At 40.4% G+C, this 16,306-nt stretch overlaps 2 protein-coding genes across 2 annotated transcripts; both read right to left on the bottom strand.

The window, feature by feature from the left end:
* Positions 1-12,231: 12,231 nt before the first annotated feature.
* On the bottom strand, positions 12,232-13,044 carry LOC126786283 (protein DOG1-like 3). The gene is made up of 2 exons (XM_050512053.1): positions 12,634-13,044; positions 12,232-12,506 (listed from the first exon to the last, which is right to left on the bottom strand). The coding sequence occupies exons 1-2, from the start codon at positions 13,042-13,044 to the stop codon at positions 12,234-12,236; spliced, it is 684 nt and encodes a 227-aa protein (XP_050368010.1). The 3' UTR covers positions 12,232-12,233.
* Positions 13,045-14,621: 1,577 nt separating this feature from the next.
* Positions 14,622-16,181, bottom strand: LOC126787039 (uncharacterized). Its single transcript, XM_050512977.1, has 3 exons — positions 16,109-16,181; positions 15,886-16,006; positions 14,622-14,659 (listed from the first exon to the last, which is right to left on the bottom strand). The coding sequence occupies exons 1-2, from the start codon at positions 16,179-16,181 to the stop codon at positions 15,894-15,896; spliced, it is 186 nt and encodes a 61-aa protein (XP_050368934.1). The 3' UTR covers positions 14,622-14,659; positions 15,886-15,893.
* Between the last annotated feature and the right edge of the window lie 125 nt (positions 16,182-16,306).

Raw genomic sequence — 16,306 nt, 5'->3', positions numbered from 1 at the left:
TGTTGATTCCAAGTCCAAAATCTCTAGGAAAATGTCTTAGTGTGTTTATGGAGTCATTGATCGATGAGCTCATACAATTATTCACATCTGGAGTCCATATTTTTGATCGGCATGATGAATCTAGTTTCATGATGAGAGCAGCAGTGTTGTGGACAATCACTGACTCTCCAGGTTTAGGAATTTTGGCAGGCTCATGTACCCATGGGTATAAGGCGTGTCCTATTTGTTTGGATGATGTTTGCTCAGAACACATATGTGGGAGGGTCACCGTAGATGCCTACCCGAAGATCACCATTGGCGATCCACTAGCCACAAATTTAATGGGTCCAGTGAGTTTAAGACAAGATCCCCTACTCTTTCTGGAGAGGAAATTTGGGCAAAAATAAACTCTCATGATTACTTTGTGCTTAGCTCGCACGAGGACTTTTAAGGTCCCTTATAATCAAAGAAACATAATATGCTGGACTCACATCTGCAAGTTTTGGAGGTTACCTTATTGGAGATTTATTATAGTGAGATAGCCTAGATATCATGCACATTGAGAAGAACGTGTGGGACACCATCATTGCAACTATTCTAGGTATTGAAGGAAAGTTAAAGGACGGTCCAAAAGTGAGAGCTGCTCTAAAAAAAGAGGGATACGAAGAAGTCAGTGGGAAAGAATCAATGAAGAACTATTTGAATGGTTTCATGATGTTAAGTATCCTCACGGTTATGCAAGAAGTTTGAGGAATAAGGTCTTCTCCATGAGAAGAAGTTTCATGGTCTAAAGACCCATGACTGCCATGTAATGCTCAAACATCTTATTCCAGTAGTTATACGACCGTTCTTACCTGAAAACGTTGTCAGGCCTTTAGTAGCATTGTCAAGATGGTTTCAAAAATTATGTGCTAGAGAGTTGAAAAAGGAGGAATCCGACATATAAAAGATGAGATAGTCATTATTCTCTGTCAATTTGAGATGATTTTTCCTCCTCATTTCTTTACCATCATGGTTCATCTCATGGTTCACCTTCCCAAACAAATGTTGCTAATCGGTCCTGTACATTTTAACTGGATGTTCCCATGGAAAGGTATGAAATTAATTTTTTCATTATCAATAGACATATAAAGTGTTTTAATTTCCTCTGAATTGACCTCTGTATATTTCCTATTACATGCAACTGGGGGACTATAAAAAACCAGTGAACAATATGCGTTATCCAGAAGGTTGTATCTCTGAGCGATACATTGCGCAAGAATGTGTGACCTACTGTAGTTTATACATGCGTAATGTGGGATATCCAGAAGATGCAAACATCCCAAATACACCACGTTTTAATCTTTATGTTGTTTCTGAACTCGTGCGGTCGGATAAGCTTATAAGTCATAAAGGGATGGGGGAACAAGATATCGATGTGGCTCACTAGACTATTTTAGAAGATGTGAAGAAGTATCTTACTATATCGACAAACATAAAGTTCAGTGTGAGAAACGTTATCCATTGAAGAGCGAGGCCGATCGTAAGAAGCATTTTCTGCCGTATTTCCTTAGATGGGTATGCATAAAAGCTTTTTCCTCTTAATATAACTTTACTAGTACAATCCAACTTGCACTAATGTTTTCCAGGATTCCATCTTACAGATCGATGATGTTAGACGAAAGAAAGACTTGTCCTACTATCCATAGGTGCTCAAATTGGCTCAAAGACCACAAAAACACCGTCTTTATGCAGCGTGTTATGTGAACGACATAAAGTTCGTATCATGGTGAAAAGATCAATACTTGAAGACCCAGAACAGTGGGGTGATGTATGAGACACTTAATGGTAAGTTCTATGGGATTGTTGAATACTTTGTCGAACTATTGTATACAAACTACATGTCAGTGGTCTTGTTCAAGTGGAAATGGTTCATCACTGACCCTAACGAGGATGGGAGCACTAAGATGGATCATGGTTTGTTATCAGTAGATACATCCACTAGTTGGTATGAGGATGACCCTTTTATTCTTGCAACACAAGCAAAACAAGTTTTCTACCTAGAAGATCTGAAGGCCAGTGAGACTTGGAAGGTCGTCAATGAGATGTCACACATAAATGTCTACAATGCCAGTACACTGGCAATACATGAGGAGAGGAGAAATCCAATGGGAAATCATATCGAAGAACCCTATCAATAACCTATAGTAGAAGCATTCTCAGTATACAGTCTAATTGCTAGTTTTACCATTGATTTGGGTTATTACTCACAAGATGAAAAAATGGGGGCGGACGATGATGTCAACATGGGCGATGAATAAGAAGAAGAAGAAGAAGAAAGTGATGATGATAATGATGAAGAATATGACGGGCATGGTTGGTCCCCATGATGATCGATATAGCCTACATAATTTATATTTTAAAATTACGAAATCAAAACTTATGTTTTATGATATTTGAACTTACCGAGTGAATGTATGAATTGTTCTATGTTAATGTTTGAATGTTTGGACTTGTGTTTTATATCAATGCATTATATTGTGTAAACTTATAACTAGAAGAAAATGAGTCTGAAAAACATACATTATGTGACACCCTTTAAAGCGATGACCTTTGCTAAGCTCGTCGCTAGAATTCTTGCGCCAAAAATTTAGGCCAATTTTTACTTTACGATGGAATAACAATTTGCCGTCACTCTAAACCAAATAATTGGCGCGTTAAAGTCTCCCACAAAAAATTCGCTGAAAATTTAAACTCATTTCTAAATTAACTTAGGCGACGAGCGTTTATTAAGTTTGTTAGGTATGTGAGGGTATATAAGACTAAAGAACCGAACCATAAATCCTAAATTGATCCTAAATCGATCGTCACTCTCTCTCTCTCTCTCTCTCTCTCTCTCTCTCTCTCTCTCTCTCTCTCTCTCTCTCTCTCTCTCTCTCTCAGTTTTCAAATTAACTGGGAAACCCTAAATCCTAAATCGATCCCAAATCGATCGTCACTCTCTCTCTCTCTCTCTCTCTCTCTCTCTCTCTCAGTTTTCAAATTAACTGGGAAACCCTAAATCCTAAATCGATCCCAAATCGTTGGCCTCTCTCCCCAGAAACCAAACCGACCACTCTCCCTAAATCGATCTATCCCTCTTTCTATTTCTCACCACCCTCAGCATCACTTCCCAAACCCAAACAATCACCGAGAACCCTATCAATGGCTCTGGGTAAACCCAGATCGCGACGCTTGCACATCTTCGCTGCTCGTCGAGCAGCCTTCACCGCAGAAGCAGCTGAGGCAGCCACTTCGGCCTATGCTCCTCCGCCGCCTCCCCAACTGGATACAATAGCTTGTCCTCCGCCTCCCCCATTTGAAAACTTTGAAGACGAAGTCAATGACGACGCCATGTCCATCACCACCACCGCAGAGGGCGGTTCCACCTCTTTCGAGCCGGTTTTGAGCATTAGGTATAAGAAGATCTTGGTGCCACTAAGTATGTTTTTGAATTCGAAACTTGATTTTTTTTTGTTTGGTTTATAGTCATTTGGATTTTTTTGATGCTTATTTGTTTGGATGAAGTATGTTATGGTGATATCTCTCTTATTTGTTTCTTTCATGAATTAGTTTTGGTTTTGGTTTTGATTCTGATTCTTATTGGTCTCTTCTAGTTCTGTTCTTGTATTCTATGCGTGCTTGTACTACCTTACTATGTGTCTTGAATAATGATGAGCCTAGTACAAGAGATTCTATGATTAATAAATAAGTCGTAGAGTTTTTTAAGTTCAGTTTATCTACCAGTTAATTTGGCAATTTGAAGGATCTTTTAGGCCTGGTTGTGGTCATTCATTGATCTAAATTGAAGTTGTGGACGAGCTTGGTTAATGTTGATGAGTTATATATGAAGAACCTATGTTGAAGTATCTCTTACGCGACTTGTTGATGTAGTTTTAAGTTGAAAAAGTATGATTTGTAACATATATTTTAATTATCTCATTGTTCTTTCTTCATTGATTATTGTTTTCTCTTGTTTTGTTCTTGTGGACTATTTCAATGTGTTTCTTATTGTTGTTTGATGCAGGCCAGCAACAGCGGAGGCGGCCAGCCACAAGACCAATTACATTGTGAAGGCTATGAGACACAAGATCTTATTGCAATGATATGATTTCCACAATGGCCCCCATTCAGATAAAAACTGCAGCTTGTTGTCTAGGGACATTGGTAGTTGTGTCCGGTCCAAGGTGCCGATGAAGTAGAATTCTTATTTTGATCTTGACGATGTAGAGAGGGCTATAGTGCATAAATTCCTGCATGTAAGTGATTTTTCCACAACTGTGAATTTTTTTTTTGTGTTTCGGTATAAAAAATTAGTGAGTAATAATGTTACAACATAGTTGGTCTACAAAACATAGTTAGTCTATCCACTCCAATAATTAGTGATGATGTTTTGTAGACCAACTATGTTGTAGAGGAATCAGACTTTAATATGTTGGAGTGGATAGACTCTGAGGCTGGACGACAATTCAAAGATTGGAAGCATGACTGCTGACAACACTTTATGGCCAACGAGAAGTTTTATTTGGAGAAGGCACCTAATGTTGTTCCCCTTGAGTTTTTGCATTGGCCGGAGCAGTGGTAGTGGTTGGTAAAACAGTGGCAAGACAAATATTATATTGTAAATCATCTCACCTTATTGCTTTAAATTGTTCTATATTTTGACGTTTTAATAATTTCAACTAGTGACTAACTCTATGTTTTCCTTATTTTGAGGCCATGTGTGAGTGCAACAAAGCTAATCACAACAACAATCTCAATCCAATCAACCACCACTTCGGTGCACGGGGTATGAGTTGCAGGGTTGAGGAGCACCTCAAGAAAAGGCATCCAGCCCCCTATATTGCTGTTCTGCTGGAAGTGTACGGACCAGAAGCGAACGAAAAGCAAGCTTTGGTGAGCTTCTGCCCCTTAAGTATTGCTAGCTGGTTGTATTGTTGACTTGTTAAATAAATATTTTTGATGCTTAAATATTAATCAATGTGCATCTATGGCAGAACAATTGCAAACAAAGCTTGAGGAGAAAAAGAGACAGAGAGAAGAGGCAGTCACTGGAGGTTTGGAAGTGGACCCAATGTCACAATTTGTAATATCCCGGAAATTTATAATTATTTACTAATTATTATTCGGAGATATTTAAATTGGTGATAATCCGATTATATAGTACGAGGGAGAAAACAAAAGTGTTCGATCGATTTATACACGGAAACGTTACCGTGACGGGTCAACAGTTGACATTTTATCAGTTAAGAATCTCTAAAAACTTCATTCATGGAAGTTGTAGAGTTCGTCAATACGAATTCGTGGACATGCGACATGCCTAAATCAGAGTTCGTATGAAGAAGTTACGAATCAAAATGTATTTGGACATTTTTGGAAAATAGTATAAATAAGTTAATTAAAGAGAAAAAGGGGGAGAAAAATCAGAAATTCGGATCGGTGTTGTTCATGGGTACTGTTCACCCTCGAGAATCCCATATTTTTCTCTCCCCAAGCGACCGACTTTGGGCCTCCGGATCATTGTCGTCCGGTCACCATAGAGTGGCGCACCAGTCACGTTTGAAAGGTTGCCATGTCCCCTGTCGATTGGTGGCAGCGCCACCCACGATCTTGCCACCGTTTGGAAGAGGTGAAGCCCGGAAGTTGCCTCGAAAGTGCATATTTCGCCGAACTTCACCTCGCCGGATCTCCCTCCTCCGGCCACCAATCGGTGAGATTCTTGTTCTAGTTTGAAGGTTTCCTTCCATACTACAAACCCTCCAAAAGATTTAACCCAAATCGTTGTGTACTAGGAGAATCGAAGAAAAGAAATCCCAGGTTTTAAATTGGGGCTTTTCGGTTTTTGTTAAATTGAAGTGTTTAGGCTGAGAATTGGACTTTGTGGTGAACTAGAAAGTTGTTAGGGAATGTCATTTAGATTATGGTGGTGAAATTTGGTGGTAATTAGTGGTGGTCGGAAAACAGTGGCGGGCATGAACAGTGTTCTGTAAACAGTAAAACACAAATAGTGTTCTATGAGCAGTGTTTTATGAACAATGTTTAGATGTAATGAAATCGTCACCTGATATTTTACGTATTGTTTACTAAACATTTTATCACGCTATTATGTGACCGACGAAACGAGTGAGGGGATCGTTTTCGGTGTAATGGAAGTTGCACGCAGGAAATAAGGTGAGTAAACCTCACAATGATCATCATGATCGAAGTAGTGTTATAATTATTGAATTTAGTTTGAGTTGTTACCATAGTCATTGCATCACTAGTTTATAAAAATTATTTAAAAAAAATATGTTTTGGTTTAAAGTATATGAACTTAATCGTCTATGGTTTATGGGTAAGTGAAACGCTATTTTAATAAATAATTTTTAAAAGGTTTTAGTGATTATGGACTATGGTTAATGTGAGTAAATCTCACTATGACATGTCTACCATTGGCGGTGACTTATATTTTTGAATTATTAAAAAGAGTGAACCGTGACATTGATATCATATAGTGGGTTGTGTATGTGTACGAAAATGGTAAATACGATACATATATATGGGTTGCTATATTATATAATGTTTCGGTTTTATTTCAAATGTGAGATTATAATGTTGTGACTATATTCATATTGTTATGCAAGAGTCGTTTGGTTGTAGTACAATAACATGTGTGGATTGTTATTGTATGTGGTTTTAACATTGAGTCTTGTTAAAATGTTTTTTGTCTTCAGACGTGTTAGCAGTAATCGGAACCGAGTCTTGGCCGGGTATCATTTACGATTCAGTTAGAGCTCTAGTCTGTCTGCCGGTGTACTGCATGATGGGTAACATATGGGATGCATGGGTCTCATAAGTACCCATATTTTTGAGTGATATTGGGTTACATATGGGTTGCCCAGTGTCTGTCGATGTACTGCATGAGGGGTAACAGATGGGTACCTGGATCTCATGAGTACCCATGTTTTACATGATTTTAGGTAACCATATGGGTTGCCCAGTACTTGTCGGTGTACTGCATGAGGAGTAATGAAGGGTTGTTTGGTCTCATGAGTACCCGTATTTTAAATGTAATTGGGTAAATAGATGGGTTGCCTATTGTTTAATGAGTACCTATAATTTCAGATGTTATTGGACGACTAGATGGGTCGTCCAGTGTTTTACGAGTACATTTATCTATAATTTCGATACACTGTTATTATAAGATGATTTCAATATATTTGAGATTGTTTTAGAGTTTTCATGGCTTCGAATTCGAATTTTTATCATTCGAAATTTCGGGACTGGGACACAATTAAATGAGATTGAAATCCTTGATGAGGCTTTTCACATAGGAGGGGCAGAAAAGTAAGAGGTGAATTCCTATTTTTTAAATGTTTGTGAGATTATTATTAAACTGATGTTGTCTTTTATAAAAGTCAATTTATAGTTTTTTGCTATTACGTACTACTAGGCTGTTAGCTATATAATGATTACCATATTGTATATATGCTTGTTAATTTAGACTGTTCATTTAGACTTAGGCTAATATAGAAGCAGTGGAAATCATGACTAAATGAAAAAAAGTAGCTATTACTTTTAAAGCTTTGCATTTGTAAAATTTGTTCTTGTTTGTAGTTTTTGCATTGTTCAAAATCTGTTAATGTGTTGTTATAATGGCAGGTGGGAGAAGAGCCCTAAGAATGCCAGGAAAAAAGAGTGGTGGACCACGCCAGTTTGGAAGCTCCAATCAAGAAACTCAAGAGGAGTTGAGGATTGCAAGGGAGGAGTCGCAAGCTGACAAAGAAAGAGCTGATTGTGTATCTGCTGAATTAGCAGAGTGTAAGGCAGCATTTGAAGCGCGTTTAGCGCTCTTGGAGGCAATTTTGTTGGCTACATAAGTGCAGCGTCCGGTAGGTAGTAGTTCATAGGTTCTAGGCTGTTGTGTTTAAGGTGTTAAGGGATTTTGGTAGCAAAACACTTGGGTACGGTTGTTATTTTGTGGAAATACATATTTTGCATAGTTGCTAGTTGTGTATTAAACAAATGTGTTGAAATTTATGGAATGGTTCTACTTTCTTGTGAAATGGCATTTTCTTTGGTCTTGTGTGAATTGCATGTTTGGTCAATTGGTTGTGTGAAATAGGCAGGTTTATGTGTAATGAATAATGGGCACACAACAATTGATTCTTATTTTTTCCCTAAATGGACTTTAAGCGATGGAGATGCTGTTCATCATCGCTACAATCCTAAGTGACGACAGTAAATGTTCGTCGTCTAACATTTTACCGACACAAGGTCGTCGCCTAAACAAGGAAAAGCTCTCGTGGCCTAACAATTTGGCGACAAAAAATATCATCACCTAAGGCACATATGTTCGTCGGGAGATGTACTATGCGACGAACACTAATGTCGTCGTCTCTGTCTGGATAAAGCGACGAACTTTAATCTTGTCGTCGCTTCAGACCTGGAGGGACGAATTTTAAGCGACGGACATGCGTCGCTTGAGGACTATAGCGACGCTATATCTACTTTATGCGACGGGCAGTATCCGTCACTTAAACGTATTGTGGGCGTAGTGTTCTCAATTTATATGGCCTGTATTTTGAATAAACAACATGGCCTGTATAACCCTGAAAGGATCGAGCAACCAATCTTCCCCCGCTATCTGCAACAGTGAAATATCTTAATGATACTAAACTGGGGAGCCTGTTGTGGAATGGAAAGAAATCATGTTGGTCTCTACAGACTATATATAGTTGGTAAGTGGATGTCCATAATCAAACAAACCGCCGTCACTATGAATATAATCAACGTAAGAAAGTGATAACAAAACCGAATTTCATTCTATATTCCACACAAAACAAAAGAACTATGTATCGGTCCCTTTTCATCATTTGATTTGATTTACGTCTGGTGAAAATCAATTACGATATCAGAATAATCCACCCCATAATTCTTAATACAATTGAATCCAGTTACTCAATTCACTACCAAAAAACGACGTCACTTTCCAACAATCGCTCAGAGAAAAGGTTGTCAGCGCTATTTGTTAAATTCCAAGAACACCCTCAAGGCCATAACAAACCACCTTTAGTTCACGGCTTAACGGTTTCTCTCTGCTCCACTCCCTACGACTCATTTCATAACATTTTCATGATCAAAATCCATTTCTTCTTTCTCTAACCACATTTTCATACTTCAACTCTCTCTCTCTCTCTCTCTCTCATGGCGCAGACCCATCAGATGGTTCAAAATCAAGACTCCAGCTCCAACGCGGACGCAACGGAGGTCAAGAATCGTCAACACTCCGGTTACGGTGCCGGCGATGCCGCAGCCGCTTCGGAGGCGGACAAGAGAGACAAAGAAACCGGGTCGGGTCTCGTTCGATCCATTTCACCTCCACCGGGTCCGGACCCGTTTGGATTGGTCAGGAACGGGACGATCGCCAGGGTGGAGGAAAGCTGCGTGGAGCTGTCATCAATCAAGCGGAACTTCGTTTCCGGCATGGGATTTGCCGGCGGAAGAACCACCACGGTGGTGGAGGTGCACAAGTACCCGGATTCCAACTTGACCCGTCGCGCCCGGTTCGAAGCCTTCCGGGCTTTCTTGGCCGAGACGGTTCGTAAGTGCGAGGGAAATGTCCAGAATGCCCATATCAGGTCAGCCCTGTACAGCGGCTCGAGGGCGGAGATTGCTCGGATCTTGGAACATGGGTTCAGCGCTGTGGATGCCAAAGGTGGTGGTGGCCTTGTTCTGTTGGTTCCTGCTGCGTATTCTTTGGATGCTGCATTGTCGTGTGAGGTTGATGAAGCTGGGGTAAGGCACGTTGTGCTGTGCCGGGTCATAATGGGGAAGAAGGTGCAATTGGTCCCTTGTGGCTCAAACCATATTGAACCCGATTTCGATTCCAGTTGCGACAGTCTTGACCGTGCTAGGAGGCTTTATGTGCCTGCTAGTGCCGCCAGCTCTCGCATTTGTGCTGATCTTGTGATAAGCTTCGAGGCTCCTCGTCATCTAGAGGTTTATGCAACATATGCTACTGAGGCCAGTGGTGCCTTGGGGCCTAGGTACACCAACAATTGGCGTGCTTTTTTGGAAAGGCTCCTGGGCTTTGTACCTTCCGAACAGATGGCCACTGTTGTCGAGTTGATCAGGGTTTATAGGGAGGAAAACAAGATGTGCCAGGGTCAGCTGATTGACAAAGTGAGAGCCGCGATTGGTGACGAGGCGTTTGCTGCAGCGGTCAAACCACCGGCACCGGCTTCGGCGGAGAAGTGAAGGAACAAACGACTCACTGTGACGCGACGACGGGTTCTTTATCTGCTCGAACACTACTACATCTGGACTAGTCGATCATGTAGAAATTTCATACATGCATGGTGAGCCGTTGGTGATTGACACTTTATTTTGATTGCCTGTACGTACATCTACGCTAGCTTGCTTGCATTGGAAGTTAGCTTCTTAATCGTTCTACTTTGAATTTCTTGCTTGAGGGATTGTAATATTTCAATCATGGATTGCTAGCATTGCTATTAGCCTACTTGTGTTGTTGGGATATTTCTGCTAATGGTTCCCGGTGTTATTTCTTCTATTCATGTGGCCTTGTTTAATTTTGCTGGATCATTTTGGCTAGCCAGCCAAACCCCTAGCCTTGCTCTATTTTTATAAGGATTCTTCTTGTTACTGAAAGTGGATTCCTTTCCGACATTCATGCATGCTTGCTGATTAATTATTGGTTGACACGGATTGTTTAACCCCTTAGAGAAGGTCGCTCTAGCTACGAGAGACTGTTTCTACTCATGTGTGTGTGTGTATATATATACTATGATTGAATTAGCTACGTACGTGGGGATTTAATGTACGTGCTGGAATCTTTATGGTATGCTTATTGATATTTAGTTTCACCGGAACTAAGCTAAGATTAGAAATAGAAGAGCTAACTTGTGATGCAAACAAATCGATGGGGGCCGGGAGTTCACTTGTAGCGGTACAGTTCTCAAAAACTCGGATGGACAATTTTAATTGCAGCCTTTGCACGTCTTGTTCCACATGTGGCTTCGATTCCTCTAAACTGGAAGAGCTAATTATGGCTATTAGAGAAGCTTTTGAGCTAATTCCATCTATAAAGTAATGAAACGTACTAATGCAAGTGCAAGAGATGTTGACAGCATAATTGTTTGGAAGCTATAACCTAGATTCTCCAATGACTATATCCAGTACTGGCTATCATCTTACATGTGATCGATACATTGGCGGCGTCCAATAAATTCAGAAAGAAACTACCTTTGAAGTTCATGTTAAGCAAGAGAGATTCCCCGTTGCGACCTACGCCAGTAGGGAAGCGAAATGCTTCTTCATGTCTTCATATGATCATATATCGCTGACCGGCCGGTCAGTACGTAGGAACAAAACCCCATTTTAGAAGACCAACCGAAGGTAGGCGGACTTGGATAAATTGAATTTGCATATAATTGAATAATTGATAAATCTTTGTTTTGCTAGGTCTGCTAAGATGTTTTTTTCTTTTGTAAATCTCTACATTCTACAGCACTATAAGTTCTTCTTCCCAATCAAGTCCTTCATTCCTAATTCGATCAATACCACATCGTCACATTTGAGACACCAAACATGCGACCAAGAGCGCGATCGCTATATATCAATTATCGTTCATATATGAGGCTACCAAGTATCGTCATTCATAAATGAGGCGAAAACCAGAAGGAAATTGCCTTCACTCTTGTAAAACCCGAAAACGTAGGTCATAATCAACAGAAGAATGTATTGCCTGAATCAAAACATATAGATCGACACGATCGATCCATTGGTACAATTCAATAACTTTCTATTGCAGCGAATAGCATAATATAGGTATTGCTCCCGTCTGTGCATCTCACTTGGCTTTGCAAGAGCCTGACACGCTGCATGCGAACCCCATGTGTCATCATGCATGGCTTAATAGGGTTAACTTCAGACACGTTTAAAGTTTTGTTCATGCTAGGCTCTGCATGCATGGCTGCTCAAAATATCTCCGCCCAGAAAGAAAAGTCTCATATGCCGACGCAATTAACGTATCAAATGGTGAATCTCACATGATTCTTATTAACGTTTTCAGAATTGAAAGAGAATACACAACGAAAAACATAGATTTTAGCAAAAGACGTAATGGAAAAACAGCCTCATTTAGCAATTCAGACTGCAAACAAAACAAAGTTGTATATAATACCAATCATCATCTAACCACCCGCATCCACCAGCGTCAAATCAGAGTAAGTGAATCAGAAATTCCCACGTTGTCGATCCTGAGTCATTCCCCATCCACGGACTCCGAAATGTAACTCGGAAGCAGCGATCAAGAACTCCACCGCTTGCTGCGGCGTCAAAAGATCCACCACCTTCCTCACCGTTCTCAGCCGCAGATTATCTGCCTTCTTCAACACGCTCGTCAGCTGACCCGTCTTCACATCCAGATCGGTACTACTTCCCATTAGCTCGCTCACTCCATCTTGCCATTCTGATAACTCCTCCGATATTACATTCTCCTCCTTCACCTGAAGAATCAATTGACCAGTATAGATCAAATATTAGTACATCAAATAACCAAAAGCGCTATATATATTCTCAACACGAACATAGTTGATGTTGCATGCATGCATAATTTTAAGGATAACGGAGTACAGTTTCACATTGGAGCTCGCTAACTCTGTGGAACTGGGCAGGGGAGAGGTCGCCAAGGTCGCCGGTGAGAAAGCCGCGGAGGATGTCGATGATGTGGGCTTCGAAGTGGATGGAGGCCTCGGAGTAGACAAGGTGGAAGGCGGTGGTGGGGCGCCATCCACCGATCCAGTGGAGGGAGCGCTCGAGGGTGGTGGCCCACGGCGCGACGAAGACGGAGAGGGCGTCTTGCTCAGCGGCGAGGGACTTGACCTGGTAGTACTCGGCGTAGTGGGACATGACCTTGTTGATGACGTGCAGGAGATGGTGCTTGTGGTCGGTGCTGGTGGGGTGTCTGGGGCAGGAGGAGAGCTGCTGTGCCAGGCGATGGAGCTTCTGGAACCACGTATCGCTGAAGCTAGTGAAGCCGTTCATCGGTGTAGGCGGAGAGTGACCGTTGGTAGTGGCAGGTTTGGGTAATGAGAGGGGTCTGAAGCAGTGATGAGCGAAAGAAAGAGGGGTCAGATAGACAAACCCCTGTATATAACATTGGATGGCTTATGGCACAATGAGGTTTAGGTCGTCTAGGGTGGGAGTGAGAGGCACGTACTGGCTTCGTGGAGGTCTTAGGAGGAGGTCTCGGTTTTCTTATATACTACTTGGCCCAATTGACAAATCAACTTCACTCTGCTTACTTTCTCTCTAAGCAATTTATAAAATGAATAAATATATATGGAACGTTAGAATTGATTAAAATTACTTTTAAGACCAAAAACGTCACTGAATTTAAAGGTTGGTATCTCTTCTTTAAATATCTGGATTTTAAGAGTGCCATGAAACTGTAAATGATGTAGGACACAACTTTGATTATTTGCCGCAAGCAGGTAGAGCTCATCATGAAGATGAAAGCTAGACCTTAGAAGCCTATCAAAAATTTGGTCACGGCTCATTAGTTGTTTATACGCGCCATAAACAAAATGGTGATGAATGAACGATGATGACGTTTTGGTCCAAGCAAGTGTCTAATGATATCATGCACTTGGTTCTTAGCCGTCTGGCTCTCTCAGACTACCCTCTACAGTGCCACAATTGTGACATATGCCTTGCTTAGCGAGCAGCAATTAACAAGCGTTGCCTTTCAGCTCCACTTCAACCTATAAGACTAGCTATTGCTCGATTCTGTACATATGCCTGTCTTCTCCATCAAAGATGGTTGCTTCATAAGTGATGGCAAAATTCAAAGGGCTGATTCGATAGTTAAGTGGGATTGTCTTGGATCAACAAAGGGGTGACTGATCATGGTTGGGAGATTCACTGATCATTGTTAGGATATCTTCAATCACTAATGCAGATTATATTAAGCTGTAGCACTAGTTCATGGACCATTTCGATCTCTGCCAGAGCCTGTTTGCCTTCTGGTTGAGCATCCATATGTCCCTCTTGTTTGTATCCCTTGATCCTTTTTGGCCTCTATTAAAGTATATCAAAGCATCAGTAAGAAATGTGTATTCTGTCGAATCCCAGTTCAATACAAGCTCTTCAAGCCTTGTTAGGGCAAAGTTACAAATCGGAACGGCAGAGTACATACAGAAAGCCAAACCTCACAGAAAGCACAAGGAGTTGAGACGTATAATTGTAATGGCTGGGGATAGATTCGAGGTTTTGAGGGTATGGACCAAAACTAAGAAAAGATGGAGATTGCGTGCAAAATTAAAACGAAGACATGTCCCTGTGACTATTACAGATAAACTTATAATGATATAGACTTACACCCATAAGTAACAGAAGGATTGACAGTCTGACAAGAAACCCAACAATTACTACCATATATTCCCATCCAAGGGAGTGAAAGTATCTTTCCTTATGATTAGCTTATCAAAATGCTCCATAACTACCTTACTCAAAACAAAACAAAACAAAATGCTTCATAACTTCTTCTGTTGCTTACAGAAGTAAGGGGCAAAATGCTGGTTATGTTCACCCACTGCAATACTGCTACCCTTACATCCACAACTGAAGTCAAAAGTTTGTTGAACTCGTCAAGCGTCACCTGCACCAATTCATCAATGGTTATTATTCATCAAAAGCAAGCAGGCGTGCACAGTCTCTAGATGTGTATATATATAGCTGGTTGCGGATATGACTCACAGTTGTATTCTAACAACAATTGCTCAACTATTCTATTGTGATTATTGATGATTATGGATAAATAAGGTTTCTCTGAACTGCTATGAACCAATGCAATTGGCCAATGAAAATTAAAAAGCATAAAACAAATGGAACCATTGTGACAAACAACATTCTTATAGAAACTACTTGACTTTGCGTTTGCAGGTGTGTTTATCTGATATGTGCACAGTGAACTCTTAAATTTGTATTCTGTTGTAGGAGCAAAGTGCTCAATGAGAAGGGGGTGAAATCAACATAATAGATACTCACTCCAATTCATTTTGCAAAAAATATAGTAGCAATCAAGCATCACGTGCTATAGCTATAAGAATATGCTGCATTTCTTCAAATCAAATGCATAAATTTCGTATGCAACTAGAGACAAAAGGGAACTACAGTGTATTGAATGATTGATTGGAGGATGTGTTATGCATTGAACCAGGCTACCAGTACCAGAGATTATAAAGGGATTCCCTGAGTTCTCAAAAGGGGATTAACTAACATCACGATATACCCTCTGCCATAATAGAATCATGGTCATAATAACTCACTCGTTCGGTCTTATTTCATAATACCTCACCAATACCATTAATGAGCTAGCTACACCTTCAAGTATTGTAATCACCAGCCTTTGGTTACAATGAACTAAAATTCTGAAAGAAGCCATGCCTAAGTTGAGTCTATAAATTGCCATCAGAAACAATAACAGCCAGAAAATTGTACCTCGAGTAAACTAAGAGTTTCATCGACCCGACAAAGAGCTCTAAACTCATATTTGCGAAGTTCAAATCAAAACAAATAACAAAAAGTAAACAACTTGTGCTCCTTTGTTCTGTATAATTCAAGACCCAAATTACAAACAGCCTGTGCACCAAATCACCAACACAACCAAGCTAATCCAACATCTATTATCATTCCAAAACTCACTCTAACTTAAGCTCAGCAAGAGCTAAACATAGCAACCAAAGTAACGCTCAAACTCAAATCTTATTCACCAATCTCTATTGCATTAACTTAAAATCCAAGGGATGCAAAAATTGCAACCAAAAATTTATTCAAAACCAATTCACAATTTCACACTAGTCAAAATTACATTACAATCACTACCTGAGACATCATTCAAGGGCATTTGCGGTATTCCGGGCCAGCTGCTTCTGCTTCTGCTGCTCCAAAATGACCGACTTCCGCTGCAGCTCACGCCATTTGTTAACCCCAACAGTGCAAATGACTACCCAAATAAACAAAAACTCATCACACAATATAATAAAAAAAAGCTTCAAACTTTCCTTCAAAAATCAAATCTTTAAGTGAAAAATCGACGGAAACTTACATCCGGCGCCGACGAAATATAGCAGACGGAGCAGCTTCGGCGCTGGTGGGCCCGCTAGTTCTTCTCCGGTCATTTCTCCCCGCTTTTTCTTCTTTCAACTTAAAAAAATGAGAACTGAAGAAACACAATTGAGCAGTTTTATAGCCTTTGCCCCGGAACCAATTTAATATAAAGAGCTCCGACCCGACCCGACTTAGT

The sequence above is a fragment of the Argentina anserina genome, chromosome 3, assembly GCF_933775445.1.
Source record: "Argentina anserina chromosome 3, drPotAnse1.1, whole genome shotgun sequence".
NCBI classification, from domain to species: Eukaryota; Viridiplantae; Streptophyta; class Magnoliopsida; order Rosales; family Rosaceae; genus Argentina; species Argentina anserina.
This window is presented reverse-complemented; position numbering and strand designations above follow the sequence as displayed.

Bases quoted from the DNA above. Each gene is read 5' to 3' on its own strand.
- LOC126786283 (XM_050512053.1), bottom strand. From the start codon at position 13,044: ATGAACGGCTTCACTAGCTTCAGCGATACGTGGTTCCAGAAGCTCCAT. The intron at 12,507-12,633 runs GTACTCCGTTAT...TTGATTCTTCAG, and splicing joins GCGAGCTCCAATGTGAAACT to GTGAAGGAGGAGAATGTAAT.
- LOC126787039 (XM_050512977.1), bottom strand. From the start codon at position 16,181: ATGACCGGAGAAGAACTAGCGGGCCCACCAGCGCCGAAGCTGCTCCGT. The intron at 16,007-16,108 runs GTAAGTTTCCGT...TTATTTGGGTAG, and splicing joins ATATTTCGTCGGCGCCGGAT to TCATTTGCACTGTTGGGGTT.